At 37.2% G+C, this 13,450-nt stretch overlaps 1 protein-coding gene across 1 annotated transcript in view; it reads right to left on the reverse strand.

Annotated features, from left to right (window-relative positions):
• Nucleotides 1–13,450, reverse strand: part of LOC140665058 (C-Maf-inducing protein) — a 32,132-nt gene that overhangs the window by 2,481 nt on the left and 16,201 nt on the right. The window contains exons 3-9 of the mRNA XM_072890755.1: nucleotides 4,105–4,290; nucleotides 2,615–3,031; nucleotides 2,272–2,420; nucleotides 2,108–2,197; nucleotides 1,761–2,013; nucleotides 546–803; nucleotides 94–394 (exon numbers count right to left, since the gene is read on the reverse strand). Coding sequence (XP_072746856.1) covers nucleotides 94–394; nucleotides 546–803; nucleotides 1,761–2,013; nucleotides 2,108–2,197; nucleotides 2,272–2,420; nucleotides 2,615–3,031; nucleotides 4,105–4,290 — 1,654 coding nt within the window. The remainder of the gene's footprint in view (nucleotides 1–93; nucleotides 395–545; nucleotides 804–1,760; nucleotides 2,014–2,107; nucleotides 2,198–2,271; nucleotides 2,421–2,614; nucleotides 3,032–4,104; nucleotides 4,291–13,450) is intronic.

The raw sequence follows: 13,450 nt of genomic DNA on the forward strand, positions 1-13,450 counted from the left end.
AATTTTTAAATTATTAATTATTAATTTATTCGAGTCTCGTGATTAAGATTGTTACTGAATTCTTGGAGCTTCTTCGGGATTCAAGATACTTACAGGCCAACGTAGAGATGCCTTTATCAGATACGGGCGTCTCGCAGAGATTCAGCACCTGCAGCTTCTGTAAATGCTCGCTGATCATCTGTAGGCCGGCGTCGCCGAATTGCGTGGCCCATAGATTCAGATATCGCAGCGCCGGCAGCTTAATCAGCTGTTCCGCACACGCGGACGTCACCGAGGTGAAGGCTAAGCTGAGGCACTCGAGATTACCGAGGGCGCGACCGCCCAGCAGAAGAGCGACGTCGGCGTCGGTCGCTCGTACCGGCAGCGTCAGTTTACGCGGTCCGCCCTTTTGTTGCTGGCAAGAACATGATCAAACGCGCGTATAAATGAGCGTAATAAGTACCTATAGTCTATCGTCGCGTTCATACAAAAGAGGCACAAAGCGCGAAGACGCTTGCGCGCAATTTTCCACGCCGTCTACCGGAATAACGATTCGTGTTCCTTACCAGCTCCTGTAGATTCTTCTGCCTCTGGCAGAGAGCGGCGTAACGCTCCTTCCCGGATTCCGTAGACTCAAGCGCGTTGACTATCTGAAGTCTGGCCTCCTCGTTCGCCAGTAAACGCCACTCCAGCATCAAGCAGAGCGCCTCTTGCGCGGCATCGCACCCCCGAACCGCCAGTAAAATGCAATCATCCCCTGCTTGCTTCAGCAGGGAAGCGATGAACCTCTTTCGCCGACAGCAGCATGCCAGCAGAGTTGTTAGCTGTCGTGAAAATAGCGTTCTAGTATTTACACGTTGTATGTAATATTTTACAAACAAATTAGATTGGACTGGAAATTGGACTAGTTATCTTTCAGTTTGTCTGTTAAAATTCCTCGGCGACAAAATCGAGGGTAAAATTTATCCCAACGAATTTATCCGTCGCGATGAATTCACGGGAAACGCTTTCTCGTTCCATTCACTTTCCCGCAATCATCCGACAGACCTCATTAATTCCGCATGCCGGTGGTGATTCAGTCCCGCGGTTATATTCGAGAGAGATTGGAATGGATGCTAGTCAATACAGCTTCCATTGAAGTCGCGCTCGCGCGCGTAGCCTCAAAAGAGCCGATTCATGAATATTCAGATGGACCTCCGATCGAGTGGCGTGAATAATCGCGGCTCTATTTGCTCGAGATGAATTGTTTCTGAACAACAAATCTTATTACGGTATTATCACGAAGACTGGAGAGACGTGATTCGAGACGTCTGGCTCGCGAGATTACGATACACAGAATGCACTACAATCGTTTCACGTGCGGATAATTTTGGTGCCGATAAGCGCGATAATTGCACATCCGTCTCCATATTTGCCGTTAGAGATATTTATATCTCTCACCAAGTGTGACCCAAATGTATAAACCTAACCAGAGACGAACATTTTATACGAGCTCGTAAAGAGAGAAAGATACATAAACGTCACGCTCGCGTGTCTTTCTATACATCTTCCGTGACTTTTTTCACGGTCTTTTTCAAGATTTAAGATCAAGCAAACTGTCCGCGACTAAAAGAATCTTTATAGATGTATGTAATTCTTTTTTTATATAACTGATTAAACTGATTAAATCCGTGTTTTTATATTTCAATACGTTGGCGTGTGTCAAATAATAAACGATAATAATAATACACGAAATATGACGTAAGTTTTGGAGAAAAAGACAAATTGAGAAAAACTCTCACCATCTCGCCGAACAGTTCTCCGCGATCTGGACAAGCTGGGCTGGACGGTGCAGCGATATGGATCCAACCTGGACGCGGTTCTCGAACGGGCAGCAGAACCCGGTGCACCGTGCACCTCGGGTCTTTTGCCAATCGTTGCATCACGCACATCAACACGGACTCCTGCACTTCCCTCATGGCCAGAGCCTCCTCCGGGAACGGAACCGGCTGTAGAAGCGCCCCGAGGCCCGGACGCCAATCAGCGTACTCCGATCTGAAATGCCATTTCTCGATAGATGAAACGCGAATTTACAGCTGAGCATTCAAATAAATAAACACACAAACGGGTTTATTTATACAACACTTACGCAATATTCAAGACGAGCAAGTAGCACTGCAACGGCGGCAACGACGGTGGCTTATGTTTGTTGGATGATACGCGACTCGACACTTCAAACCTGCGAGCAAAATCGATGACATTGTTGAAATCTCGAATCGTAATTTCCGTTTGTAACGAACGGACAAAACTTGCCTATGGAATATAGCCGCGACACAGATGGACACGAGATTGGGGAGTACCCTTGGATGCGGACAATCGCTACCCGGCCCGTGAACCGACAAGATATAGTCCCTGATCGCCTGCTCGCCGTCATTGTTCTCGTACAAAGCGGCGACGAAAACCTATACGTATATGTAAAACAACATATTGCGACTGCATATCGTTTATCATAATTTACAAATGGTCCGCTAAATTAAAATTACTGCAAGAGTTTGATAAATTCTTAATCTAAACTCGATGCTATATAATCAAACTGTAAATAAACTAACGTCAAACAAAAACACACACTAGTGTCGTCGACTTTTCGGGCGCTTACCTGCAACAACTTTCTCATGTCCGGCGACTTGCCAAAGTCAACGGTGTGCTTCAGACATCTCGTGATCGCCGGGCCGAGCATCGGGACCAGCTGCGATCGCGGATGCTGCTGTGCCAGTCTGGCGAGGGCTCTCGCGAGAGCCGCCGGTGGGGCCGCTTTTTCCAGAAGCGGTGCCACGACGGACAGCACGGCCTCTGCCCAGCTCCTGCGATCGCGAGCGATCCCTTCGACCTTCACATCCGATTCCGTGCTGGGCTCCTCCAGCAGTTTAGCGACTGCCTCCAGCGGAGCGCCCGCCACCCTCTCGTCCTGGAGCGGCGTCCACAAGGCAAAGTCCACCATGGTGCGCAACTCGCGCAGTATCACCTCTTCCCAGGTGCTCATCGACACTAAGTGTTGGTACTTGAAGATGCTTTTCTGGAATGAACAAATAAATCGATTTTCGATTTTATTTACCATGAGTTCAGCTTGTTTAATAACGTGTTCATTAATAAAGATTTATCGTAAATCAACAAAGTTTCTGCAGACGAGAGAGAAGAGAGATGTACGATAATTATTATAATAACGAAATGTAATGAAGGCGGTAGAACAAAAAGGAATCTTAACTATTTCAGACCATCATATTACAACAATTCTCATACCAATGGAATAATTAATTTAAAAAAAAACCGTGTATTAGGAATTAACTTAATTTAAATATAAAACATTACGTAATACATCGTTCGTGTCTATAAAAATTGAAATAAAGCAAAACTGTCTCTCTTTGAATAAAATCGACGACATCCAACTGTCAATGGGTATGAATAATGTTTCAACGGGGATATTATGCCGTTATAAGTAGTAAAATTCAATCAATCGTTATGATCAATCCGAACCGCTGCAATTTACTTGTTATGAAAGCCGTGACACGAGAGACCGCTAATTAAATTCCCAGTCGGATATTATACTGTTCGTCGCAACATTGCTATAAAATATTGACGTATCCGAGAGATTTGATACAGCCGAGGACGATCGAAAACATTCGCCTCACGTGACGTTATTACTTCCTCCTGTTTCAGCCTTATATTGTCGGACGTTAATAACGACCGTGTTTGCCCGCGTTCACCACCGATCAACATCGAAGAGAGCCGATATTGAAAAAAATATTTGGTATCAGCGTTTGTGCATTCGCGTGAATAACATCTTCGAAAAAAAAAAAAAAATCGAATAATGCGCAAACACAGTGCCCTATTGTTCGCTTGAAATGTTACAAGTTAAACAAAATGAGAAATCAAAATTACTTTTCCTCCAGCATTTTTTCCATTATCGCTACCAATGCGATAAACGAGCAAATTTCATGGTAACGAAATATGACAAAATAAATCTAATTTACTTTTAGTGCGTGATTTATGTAACGTCTTATTTACATGATTTAATCTTATATAAAAAATGCAATTATATCGATGCAAATAATTCGAGCAAGTCGATGAATATGACTTTTTTTCACATACCTTCCATAATATCGAGTGATACCACTGGTCCCTCGTGTAAGCGTTGCTGGCTTGTAGAAGAAGCGAGCCATCTGGTAAAACGATACTGAGACAGTTTTTATACGCGGGATCCCATCTGGTGACAACGTACTTTCGGACCTCCGACATGCTGCTATATGGAACAGGTTGTTGAAGGAAACCCGTAAGCTGAAAGAGACAAACAAAATTCGAAATTAAAAAAAAAATTTTGTAAAAATATATGTGTAATTGCAAGATAATAATGTTATCTTATTTTTAACAGTGTTGCAAGTTATTTTGAATTCGTTACTGTTGTCATTAAAAAGCTTTAATGCAAAATCCTGATATATAAATATAATATTAATAAAATAAATATAATATTAATATATAAAAAATTTTGTATTAGTTTACTAATTAGTTTTTTGTTTCAATTTAATGCGCCTATTAGTATATTAATGATTTTTTTAGGTATTATATTTAAAATAAACTACATGTACTCTTAATATTCTTAATTTTCAATTTTTAATGTCAAATTTACAGCTCTCCACACCTTGTACCCACAATCATATTTATTATTATTAATTAAGTTTAGAGAACTTTTATACAACGTTATTATTAATAAAATCTCCAATTCGCAGACATTATTTCATTTTTATATACCATTAATGCAGAATATAAAATTATATAATTAATTACATGTACTAATCGATTTCATTAGTATAATTTCGCTTGTTATGTAATAAAGTTGCAGGATAAAAATGCAACATTAATCTTGTAATCAAGCTGGAATTATTTTAACATTTATTATTTTGAAACGTCATTTTACAAGTGATAAAAAATTCTGTTTCTAAGAGAAGCAGAGAAAGTAAGAAAGATTCTGTAATAAATGTGTAATCCAACTTCAAAGTAGGATTTTTTATTGCGGAAAAACATAATCTCAAAAGAGTTGTATTATTTGCACTTCAATCAATCATTTTTCTCTTTTTCAGCTACTTGTAATCGTGAATTATTAGCGTTGTATGAACCTATAAACTTGACAGATGACCGTCATCGCTGTTTATATAAATTTATTTACGTTTGGCAGATATAATAAAAAACTTGCGTATAATACTGGCATTATTCCATGAAAATTATTACTATAATGATAATTAAAAGAAAAACATATTATGCGAATTTACTTACAGTACTCTTAAAATTAGCTAGCATTAGCTAATGTATTAAAGAGAAAAAGCGAGAACATCCATTTAACTACCCATTAAATATTCATTAACTTATCCATTTGTATTTTAGTTTAATTAATTATCCCTTTGTATTATAGTTGTATTATAATTGTATTATAGCTTAAATTATGATCCAAGAACAGTGCAATATTAGACATAAAAAGTTCATTATGTTTTTATTATAAATTTTATTTTTCTCCTATCTAATTTCTAAATTTAAATAGAAAATTGAAGAAATTTTTTAGAAACCGCAAAAAATGTATAATATAAAAAAATTAGTGGTTATATATACATAATAAATAATAACGATTAATTTTAAATAATAAAAAAATTATTATTCAAAAGTATTTCAACTTTATGCGAGATAAATAAAATACGAGTCTTTTTCATTGCATCAATCTAATAGCAGCTTCGAGTTAATGTCAACACAGACTTTTGGCGCGCAAGCAATCTCTAGAAATGACGCAATCACACTTGTCATAACGAAACGCATGAATGTATATAAAGCAACATCGGCGAATCTGGCCATGGCAGCAAAAAAAAAAAAAAAAAAAAAAAAAACCGACTTGGCAAAGGAACGGAACAGGCGCGTGAAAACTGGAGGAGGGTAAAAGAGGCGGGAGAAAAAGGGATGATGAATCGAGGGAGAAGTTGCATAATACGACTTGATGAGGACAATGCGCTCTGGTTCGCGCATCGCTCCGTCGGTGTCTCGAATTCTGAGACTGCACACGGGAATGACGTATTCGTGCATGCGTATATGCATGTGCGTTGCGTGTTTGCGCACGTATGAATGCCTTGTGTGTGAATGCCGGGCCGCTGCGCTTGCTGGTGTGTAAACGTGATATCGGCGACCACCACAGAGACGCGAGCACCTGCGTGTGGAATAGTGAGTGACGTCAGCACGGGGCGAATCTAGGCCGAGGGTTGAACGACTGGTTGGAGCAGACTTGGCCGAATCTAGGACACCGCATCCCCTCGCTAAATGCGGCCGAAAGCGACGCGAAAGCGACGCGAAGCCGATCGCGCAATCGGAATTCGCGCAATATATCTTTTGCGCGCGAGAGCAATCTCATTTCGCGTTTCTGTATAATCAGGTGTTATTCTTTGTGTGTGCATTTTGATTTTCCTTGAAATCTGAAAGACGGTTGACTAACTCTAGTAAAGTCGGAGAAAAGGGAAAAAGATCTCTCGAGAAACTGCATCTTTCGATATCGTGTACCAACAAAGATAAACTTAGATAATTATTCTAATATAAAATGAAAAAATAAAAATGATTCATGCTACGGTAGAAAGCTTTCTATCTAACGCACTTACGGAGAATAATCGAAAATTATTTACATTGTTTGCTCGACTTGAGTCTGCAAACTGGAATACCTATTTATGATAATTAAATAATTACATCATAATTATTAAATGCATGCAAAATAGATAAGCGCCATATTCTATGAATAAAGATCGCGCGTTTCAATCAATTCATTTACGAAAAATCTGTGTATTTCGACATTTAACTAAAGTTCGTTGTTTATGGAGAGAAAATGGCACTTATGTGTGCTAAAAAAAAAAAAAAAAAAAAAAAAAAACCGAGTCCGAGCACTACGAGCACTTGCCGTTACAAAGGGCGCGCATACGACGTGAATAATATACAACTTTTTGTCGTATCTTCTGATCCAAGGTCATCTTTTGTAAACGACTTCACGCTCTTTTTATGGATCTATGTTACGAAGACTGTCATGAATATGCATGTACCATGCATATTCATGCGTGACGCAAACGATAACGAAACTGCGCCCATTATTTAACAGAAAGTAGTTAAATTTCTCATATTCTTGTAATGGTAATTTGATACTCGCGCGATCGCAGATATTGTTTTCGTAACTTTAACCCTTTCTTGATCTTCCTTTGTGTATTTAGGTCCATTTTCGTGCGCGATAACAGAATACCTCTCGTGTATACTTTATTACAAGCTTCTATAATTAATAATAAGACAATAGATAACGTTATCTCATAATACGTATAATCAAGGTTGTCAACGTCAACGCGTAAAAAAGATGAACGAGTGAATGACACGTGTGCGGCCTGCTTGGGATTTTCCTTCTTTGCGTTATATATGGATAACGCAAACAACTGTGCGTAGAATTTCAAATGTCATACGCGCAAATTTGATTTTACACATTGCTCACATTGTGACTGAAATGTAAGCTTTCATTGACTTGTTAAATAGATCAAGATACCCGCAAATTATTTGTACTGTTCACATTTGTTGGTGTTTTTCGTAGAAGCTCTCCTCTTTTGATTACAATATCCTATTTGTAGGTCATGTGACGAGCAATTGCATAATCGATGAAACTGCAATCAATCGGAACGTAAACATGATGAGTCGCTCATTAACATCTGGCGCAGAGGCGGAATGGCAATATTGCATTCGCAATATTGTATTGATTTAAATTACGATATTAAATATATTTAAATACAACAGGACGCCGGCGATTCGCGACGTTTCCTGTGTGTCCGCTGATTGTGCAACTGCAGATTAATGCACAATTGCGTGATGTGAAAAAATAGAAGAAGTCAGGTAGATTGGCACGCTTTCGTGTCGTTACTCATAAATAACGCTACAATATTTTAAGCGCACACAAGCAACTATTACGAACGCTCAACTTTCGCGTCTTCAGAGCCAGATATGGAACGCCAATCTGAAGGTGTCACGAAATACTCGTAAAATAAAAATCTTAAAAAACTTTCTCTTATTGTTAGATAAAATATAATTATTCTAGATATTGAAAATTAAATAAATGAAAAATAAATAAAACTTTTACCACAATACGTCTGAATCCAGCCAAGAAAATTTAAAGTTACGATGCAAAAGTTTGTATTGATGAAATTCAGCTCTACATTGGTCGAAGGAAATTTACATTCTATTATAATTATCGCCAGCTTGCATAAAGCAATGAAGTTCAAAAGGAGACAAAGATATGACGTACAATCTAGTTTACGTCTATAACGGGAATATAATATTGCGATATAAACTCCACAGTTACTTTCCTAAAATATCATGCAATTCATTCGTCCCTCCTGCGTAATGCGTTTCTGTATAACAGGAAGTCTCTCGATTTCATATCATGATAAAAGTCCAATTGTAAAGGAAGGCAGAGATGTCGACGGCACGTGTTGCAGAATGCACGTGGCCAATTTGTCGTGTAACACACAAGGTACGACGCGAGCCGCGATATCGTGTCGTTATCATTTTCTCGTCATCTATCGATTATAATACAACGTTATCCAACTTTGTGCTTGCAAAAGAGGAGTACAATAATGAATAAAATCGAACGTACTGATTGCAAGTGATTTCGACAATGCCGCATTAAATCTGCTAAATATATTATAACATTTTTAATTAAATTCCTGGTAAACAAGACAAATAAATTAAAATAAAATTTCATTGTAATCGCTGTCGCAAAACAATTATACTGAACAATTATTACCGCGCATCTGGTATTTCATATATTTTATATTGTAAAGAGGAAATACATATATTTTTTATATGTGAATAAGCGACGAGTTTTTATATACTATATATATATATATATGTACATATAGAAAAGTCTTTGTGCTTTCCTTTGTGATAATAGTAGGATTAATCGAAAATACACAAGCACAGTCGGTCAGACTTTTCGTTGATTATTTCGTCGATTATTTCAGACATTCACAACCGAGGTCGTTGATCCGAATCGTCGCCTTTAATTTCGAACTGAATGCACGTGGATCGTGCGTTTGATAAACAACTCGCTTATAGCACAGAAACGAACGGAGCGCTGTCCGCCTCTGTATTGTTGCAAATTTATCGATTCGCGTGTTTGCCGTTTTCCCTTGTCCTTTCAAAATCCCGAACTGCATGTGACTACACGAACACATTCCCATATTTAATGAAGTTATGAGTAGCGATGCATACACAGAATCATTTTTTAACATTTTTATAAACTACTTTAAAAAACCTATTCGCAAATTATTTATCGGAAAATACTTTCATTATTCTTCCGTTAAAAATATTTCAAAACTATTGTCATTTGACATTGAGCAATCTTTTTCGTGTCAATAAATATTTCATATTTCCTCAACTTTTTCAATAAAATGTAAAAAATAAATGATAAAAAAATGGGATTGAAAAAAATTGTCTTTGTAAAAAGTGTCGCTTAGGCTCAGTCCGTTAGAAAAAAAATCATCGAATTGCCGTAGAGAGGACGCCGGTAATACACACATCGGCGCGCGGATCTAAAAATAATCCGCTCCCGTAAAAGCATCGTCGCCGGCCCAATCGCACCGACGAAAACAATACAAGATAAACGAGACGAGCGGCGAAATAAATCGATTGTTGACGAGCGATAGCAGATTGCGATTCGAAATATCCCTGGGAGATTGGTAACACATAAACAGTTTTCCCAAGCGAGATGATGTATACGACGAATCACGAAATTTTTACGACAGATCGGAAGTATGCGATATTTATCATACCCGCATGTTTTATTTCGCATCTCGTATATATTTATTAATTTATTTGCGCGATATAAAATACAACGAAAGCTCAAGCTGCAAGAAAAAATGTGTTATTTTTATTTACTCGCACAAAAGATTGAATGGCAGTTAAATGAAAATTTCTTTCACTACAAAATAACAGAACGAACGAAGCTTATTAAAAAAGTCACCGCGTATCGTGACACATACAATGCATATTTCTAACGTGAGTTACTCGGGTGTTCTCATCAAGTGTTTTCGAATGAATTCAATAGCGATTCGCGATCGACATATTTTACGATATATTTGAAAGAATTTCTGCCATCAAATTTTCAAAGAAATATCTTGAACATAGCTTTCTGAGAATTTTAAAGAAATTGTCATTAGTTTAAGAAAACTGTTAATTTGAGAAAATTGTTAATTTATAGAAATTGTTGCCATATAAATAGATTTTTTTTTTTGAAAAAAATATGAGAAAATTTAGCTGAGATTTCTTCGAAAGTCTAATCTAAGCAATTTCGTTACATTGACGCGATAAATAATAAATAGGTCGAAAGTATCGAATAGGTATTAAAAATACACCGAATGATCGAACAATGCCATCAAATTCGACGAGAAACCACAAGGCGCGTATTGACAGCCGGAGCTCAGTTGTCGGTGACATTTTCTTTCTCCGGTTCACCTCGCCGAAATATATAAATTCCCGCATTTGCATGTAGCAACTACCTCCATCGTGAATAAAAGCTCCCGTCTCTTTCTCTATCCCTTCCTGTCTTTCCTTCTGTCATACGTCAGTGAATGCGGAACGCGTATGTTCAGCCAGTAGAAACGGACTGAATATGACATGTACATATGCGATGATTTATCTTCCTCCGTTTGTGACGACCCGTATAAGCGGGGATATTTCTTCAGAATTAACCCTTTAACTGTTTTCACGTGAATACGTGCACATGCATGCATATATATATATATATATATACGGATGCGAATGTCTCTCATCGTGCACGGCATACGCAATTACTTCGAAATTGTTGCTTATTAAGATTATATCGCGTCGAGCAACGAAATTTTCGCGACGTGAAGAAATTTGATTAACGTTTCAATACCACCGTAAGCACTATAATACTTGAATTATTGAATACGATGAAATATCGTTGCATTTCACTCGTGGTTCTAATAGAATTTGTTGTAAAAAAAATATGCAAACGTGCTGGCAGTACTTTCAATTAAATCAATTTCTCCGCTTTATCGATAAATTCTATAAATTCAAATTAAATTATGCTTTAGATTTAAAATCTTGAAATTCACGATAGGACGGTCAGTTAATCTATTATATTTTAATTTCAAAGCGAGCTTGAATATATTCACTTCTTGAGTTAATCGTTTATCTTTATTTATAATTAACTCGCAATACGTACGTCAAACGTCAACATTTATCACATGTCTGACTTTGTATGCTTTTTGTATAAATTTCCATGATAAATGTATTGTCACTCATATGATTTACGCAGCGTTAGATAATAGTAAATTAAGTTTTTTCATTAACCTTTATTATATATGCATCGTTTTTTAATACGTTCAATCGAAAAGCGCGTACAATAGGTCTGCACATAATCGCAACGCAATAAATCACATACTTATCTGACATACGTATTTGCTTTAAAATATATATAACGTGTTCTCTCTCGATAAATTTTTAATTCGTACGAAAATTTATTAGGTTCTGACTAAGAGACACCTAAAAGGAATTACAATCTTAAGCTTCACAGAAATTACATCTTAACGATTTTGGAGGGAGAAACGTACGGAGCTTTACGAATTACGATCTGAATGGCAATTGAAATTTTTCAACGCGCTCCATTTTTGTTCCAGTCGCGCCAAATGTTTGGCTGCCAAACGATGCGAGACGGGTGCTTTACGAGTCCTTTCATGTTCCAAGAGGCACGAAAACGAGCTAGTATTTTTACGGTTGCTAACAGCGGCGCCGTAAAAGCTAGGCGCTGCGTCACCCTGCCATTGTTTTATGTGTTCTCGTACTTTATTTCAGATAAAGCGAATATATGAATTTCCACGCGAGTGCGCGTCGCTTTAAGTGTCGTTGAACACTTATTGCAAATTCGCCAAAATTTAACGTCACAGGAAATCTGCATACAATAAAAAGTGGCACGAATCGCTTGCCATTCCTATACATTTATGTTATGTAAAAGCTGCGTGATTATTATAAAAAATTATTACAATATAAAAAAAAGAGAGAGCTTTCAGTAGTAGTTTAAACAATTACGTAGTTGTAATAACGTTTAAATAATGCTAAATAAAGTTGATAAATTTTTCGCGGCAATTAATAACCGCGGCACATGACTCGGTTAAAAAAGGAAAAAAAAAAAAAAAAAAAAAAAACAAGAAAAGTTGCCGACTTTCGTACTTATTAACTACTAGGAGTTTGAATAATCTAGTCTCCCTCCCACGGAATATTAACTTTCAAAAGTTAACTCGCCTTTTTTCACTTTCGAGTTTAACGAGTTTCATAACTACATTCCTAAAATTCATACATTTCCTCGTATCGAGGTAGGTCGCTGATGAAAGTTAAACGTTTCTTTCGTATTCCCTCCATCGCGCGAGAGGAGAACGATTCAAACGCACCTACGCATTTCCCATTTAGTCGCTAATTGTAATATAGCTGAGATCTATTATATTCATTACGGCGCTTTGCAGCCGCTAATTGGAATCTATTGAAATTCCGCGCTCGCGTTTTATCTGAGAAACTACAGTCAGTCTCAGGTCTTCTGCATTTATGTTCAACAGCTGCAAAAATGATTTAGCTTGTCGGAATCATTTTCGTCTTTCATTGCCTCTGCGATACTTTAAGTTACTTTGTGCCTCATTAACGGGATAAAATACACAGAGATTTGCACCGAATATTCCATTACGTCTCTGAAAGTATAATTATTTCTGACATTGAGTTCATCTATTTTTTTGTTCGTTTATTTTATAAATTACTTTTATATCGACAATTTTGAAAAAAAGCTCTCTTGCGGTTAAAAGACGTAGAATTAAAACGTTGCAAAAAAAAAAGCTACTTAGACTCGAAAATCTCCATATTTCCATCAACGATAGTTTTGACGTACCGTTCTTATTTCAGTGACTCAAATGCTAACAATTTCATCATTCGCAACTGCGAAGAAGTTTGAGAGCGATGAATATCTGCCACAATTGTCGGTCTGTCTCGCAACTATTTGTACAATGGCGACTTCTTTCTCTTCTCGTTCAGTATAAATTCCTTTTCTTCTTCCTATATTTCACCAAGTTTTTTTTCTTATTTTTTCAATTATTTTTCTCATTGTTACACAGTCTGCTTCTTCAAGTTACTTGATCGTTCAATTTGCGTATCTTACTGCAAGAGCCGTAGAAAATTAATAAAATATTTATTCAATTATTGTAGATTCCTACTTATCTTATTTGTTTTTTTTTTTTTTTCTCTACATGCGTGTCTCTCAATCTTCGGCTTGGATTGAAGCCAACAATTAATCAGAATTCTTCAAGACTTTCTCAATGGCTTTTATGCGCTCTGCGTATATCTTTTCTATATTTCTCTCCGTAGTAACTTCTTCAACAGGAGC

The sequence above is a fragment of the Anoplolepis gracilipes genome, chromosome 4, assembly GCF_047496725.1.
Source record: "Anoplolepis gracilipes chromosome 4, ASM4749672v1, whole genome shotgun sequence".
Classification (NCBI taxonomy): Eukaryota; Metazoa; Arthropoda; class Insecta; order Hymenoptera; family Formicidae; genus Anoplolepis; species Anoplolepis gracilipes.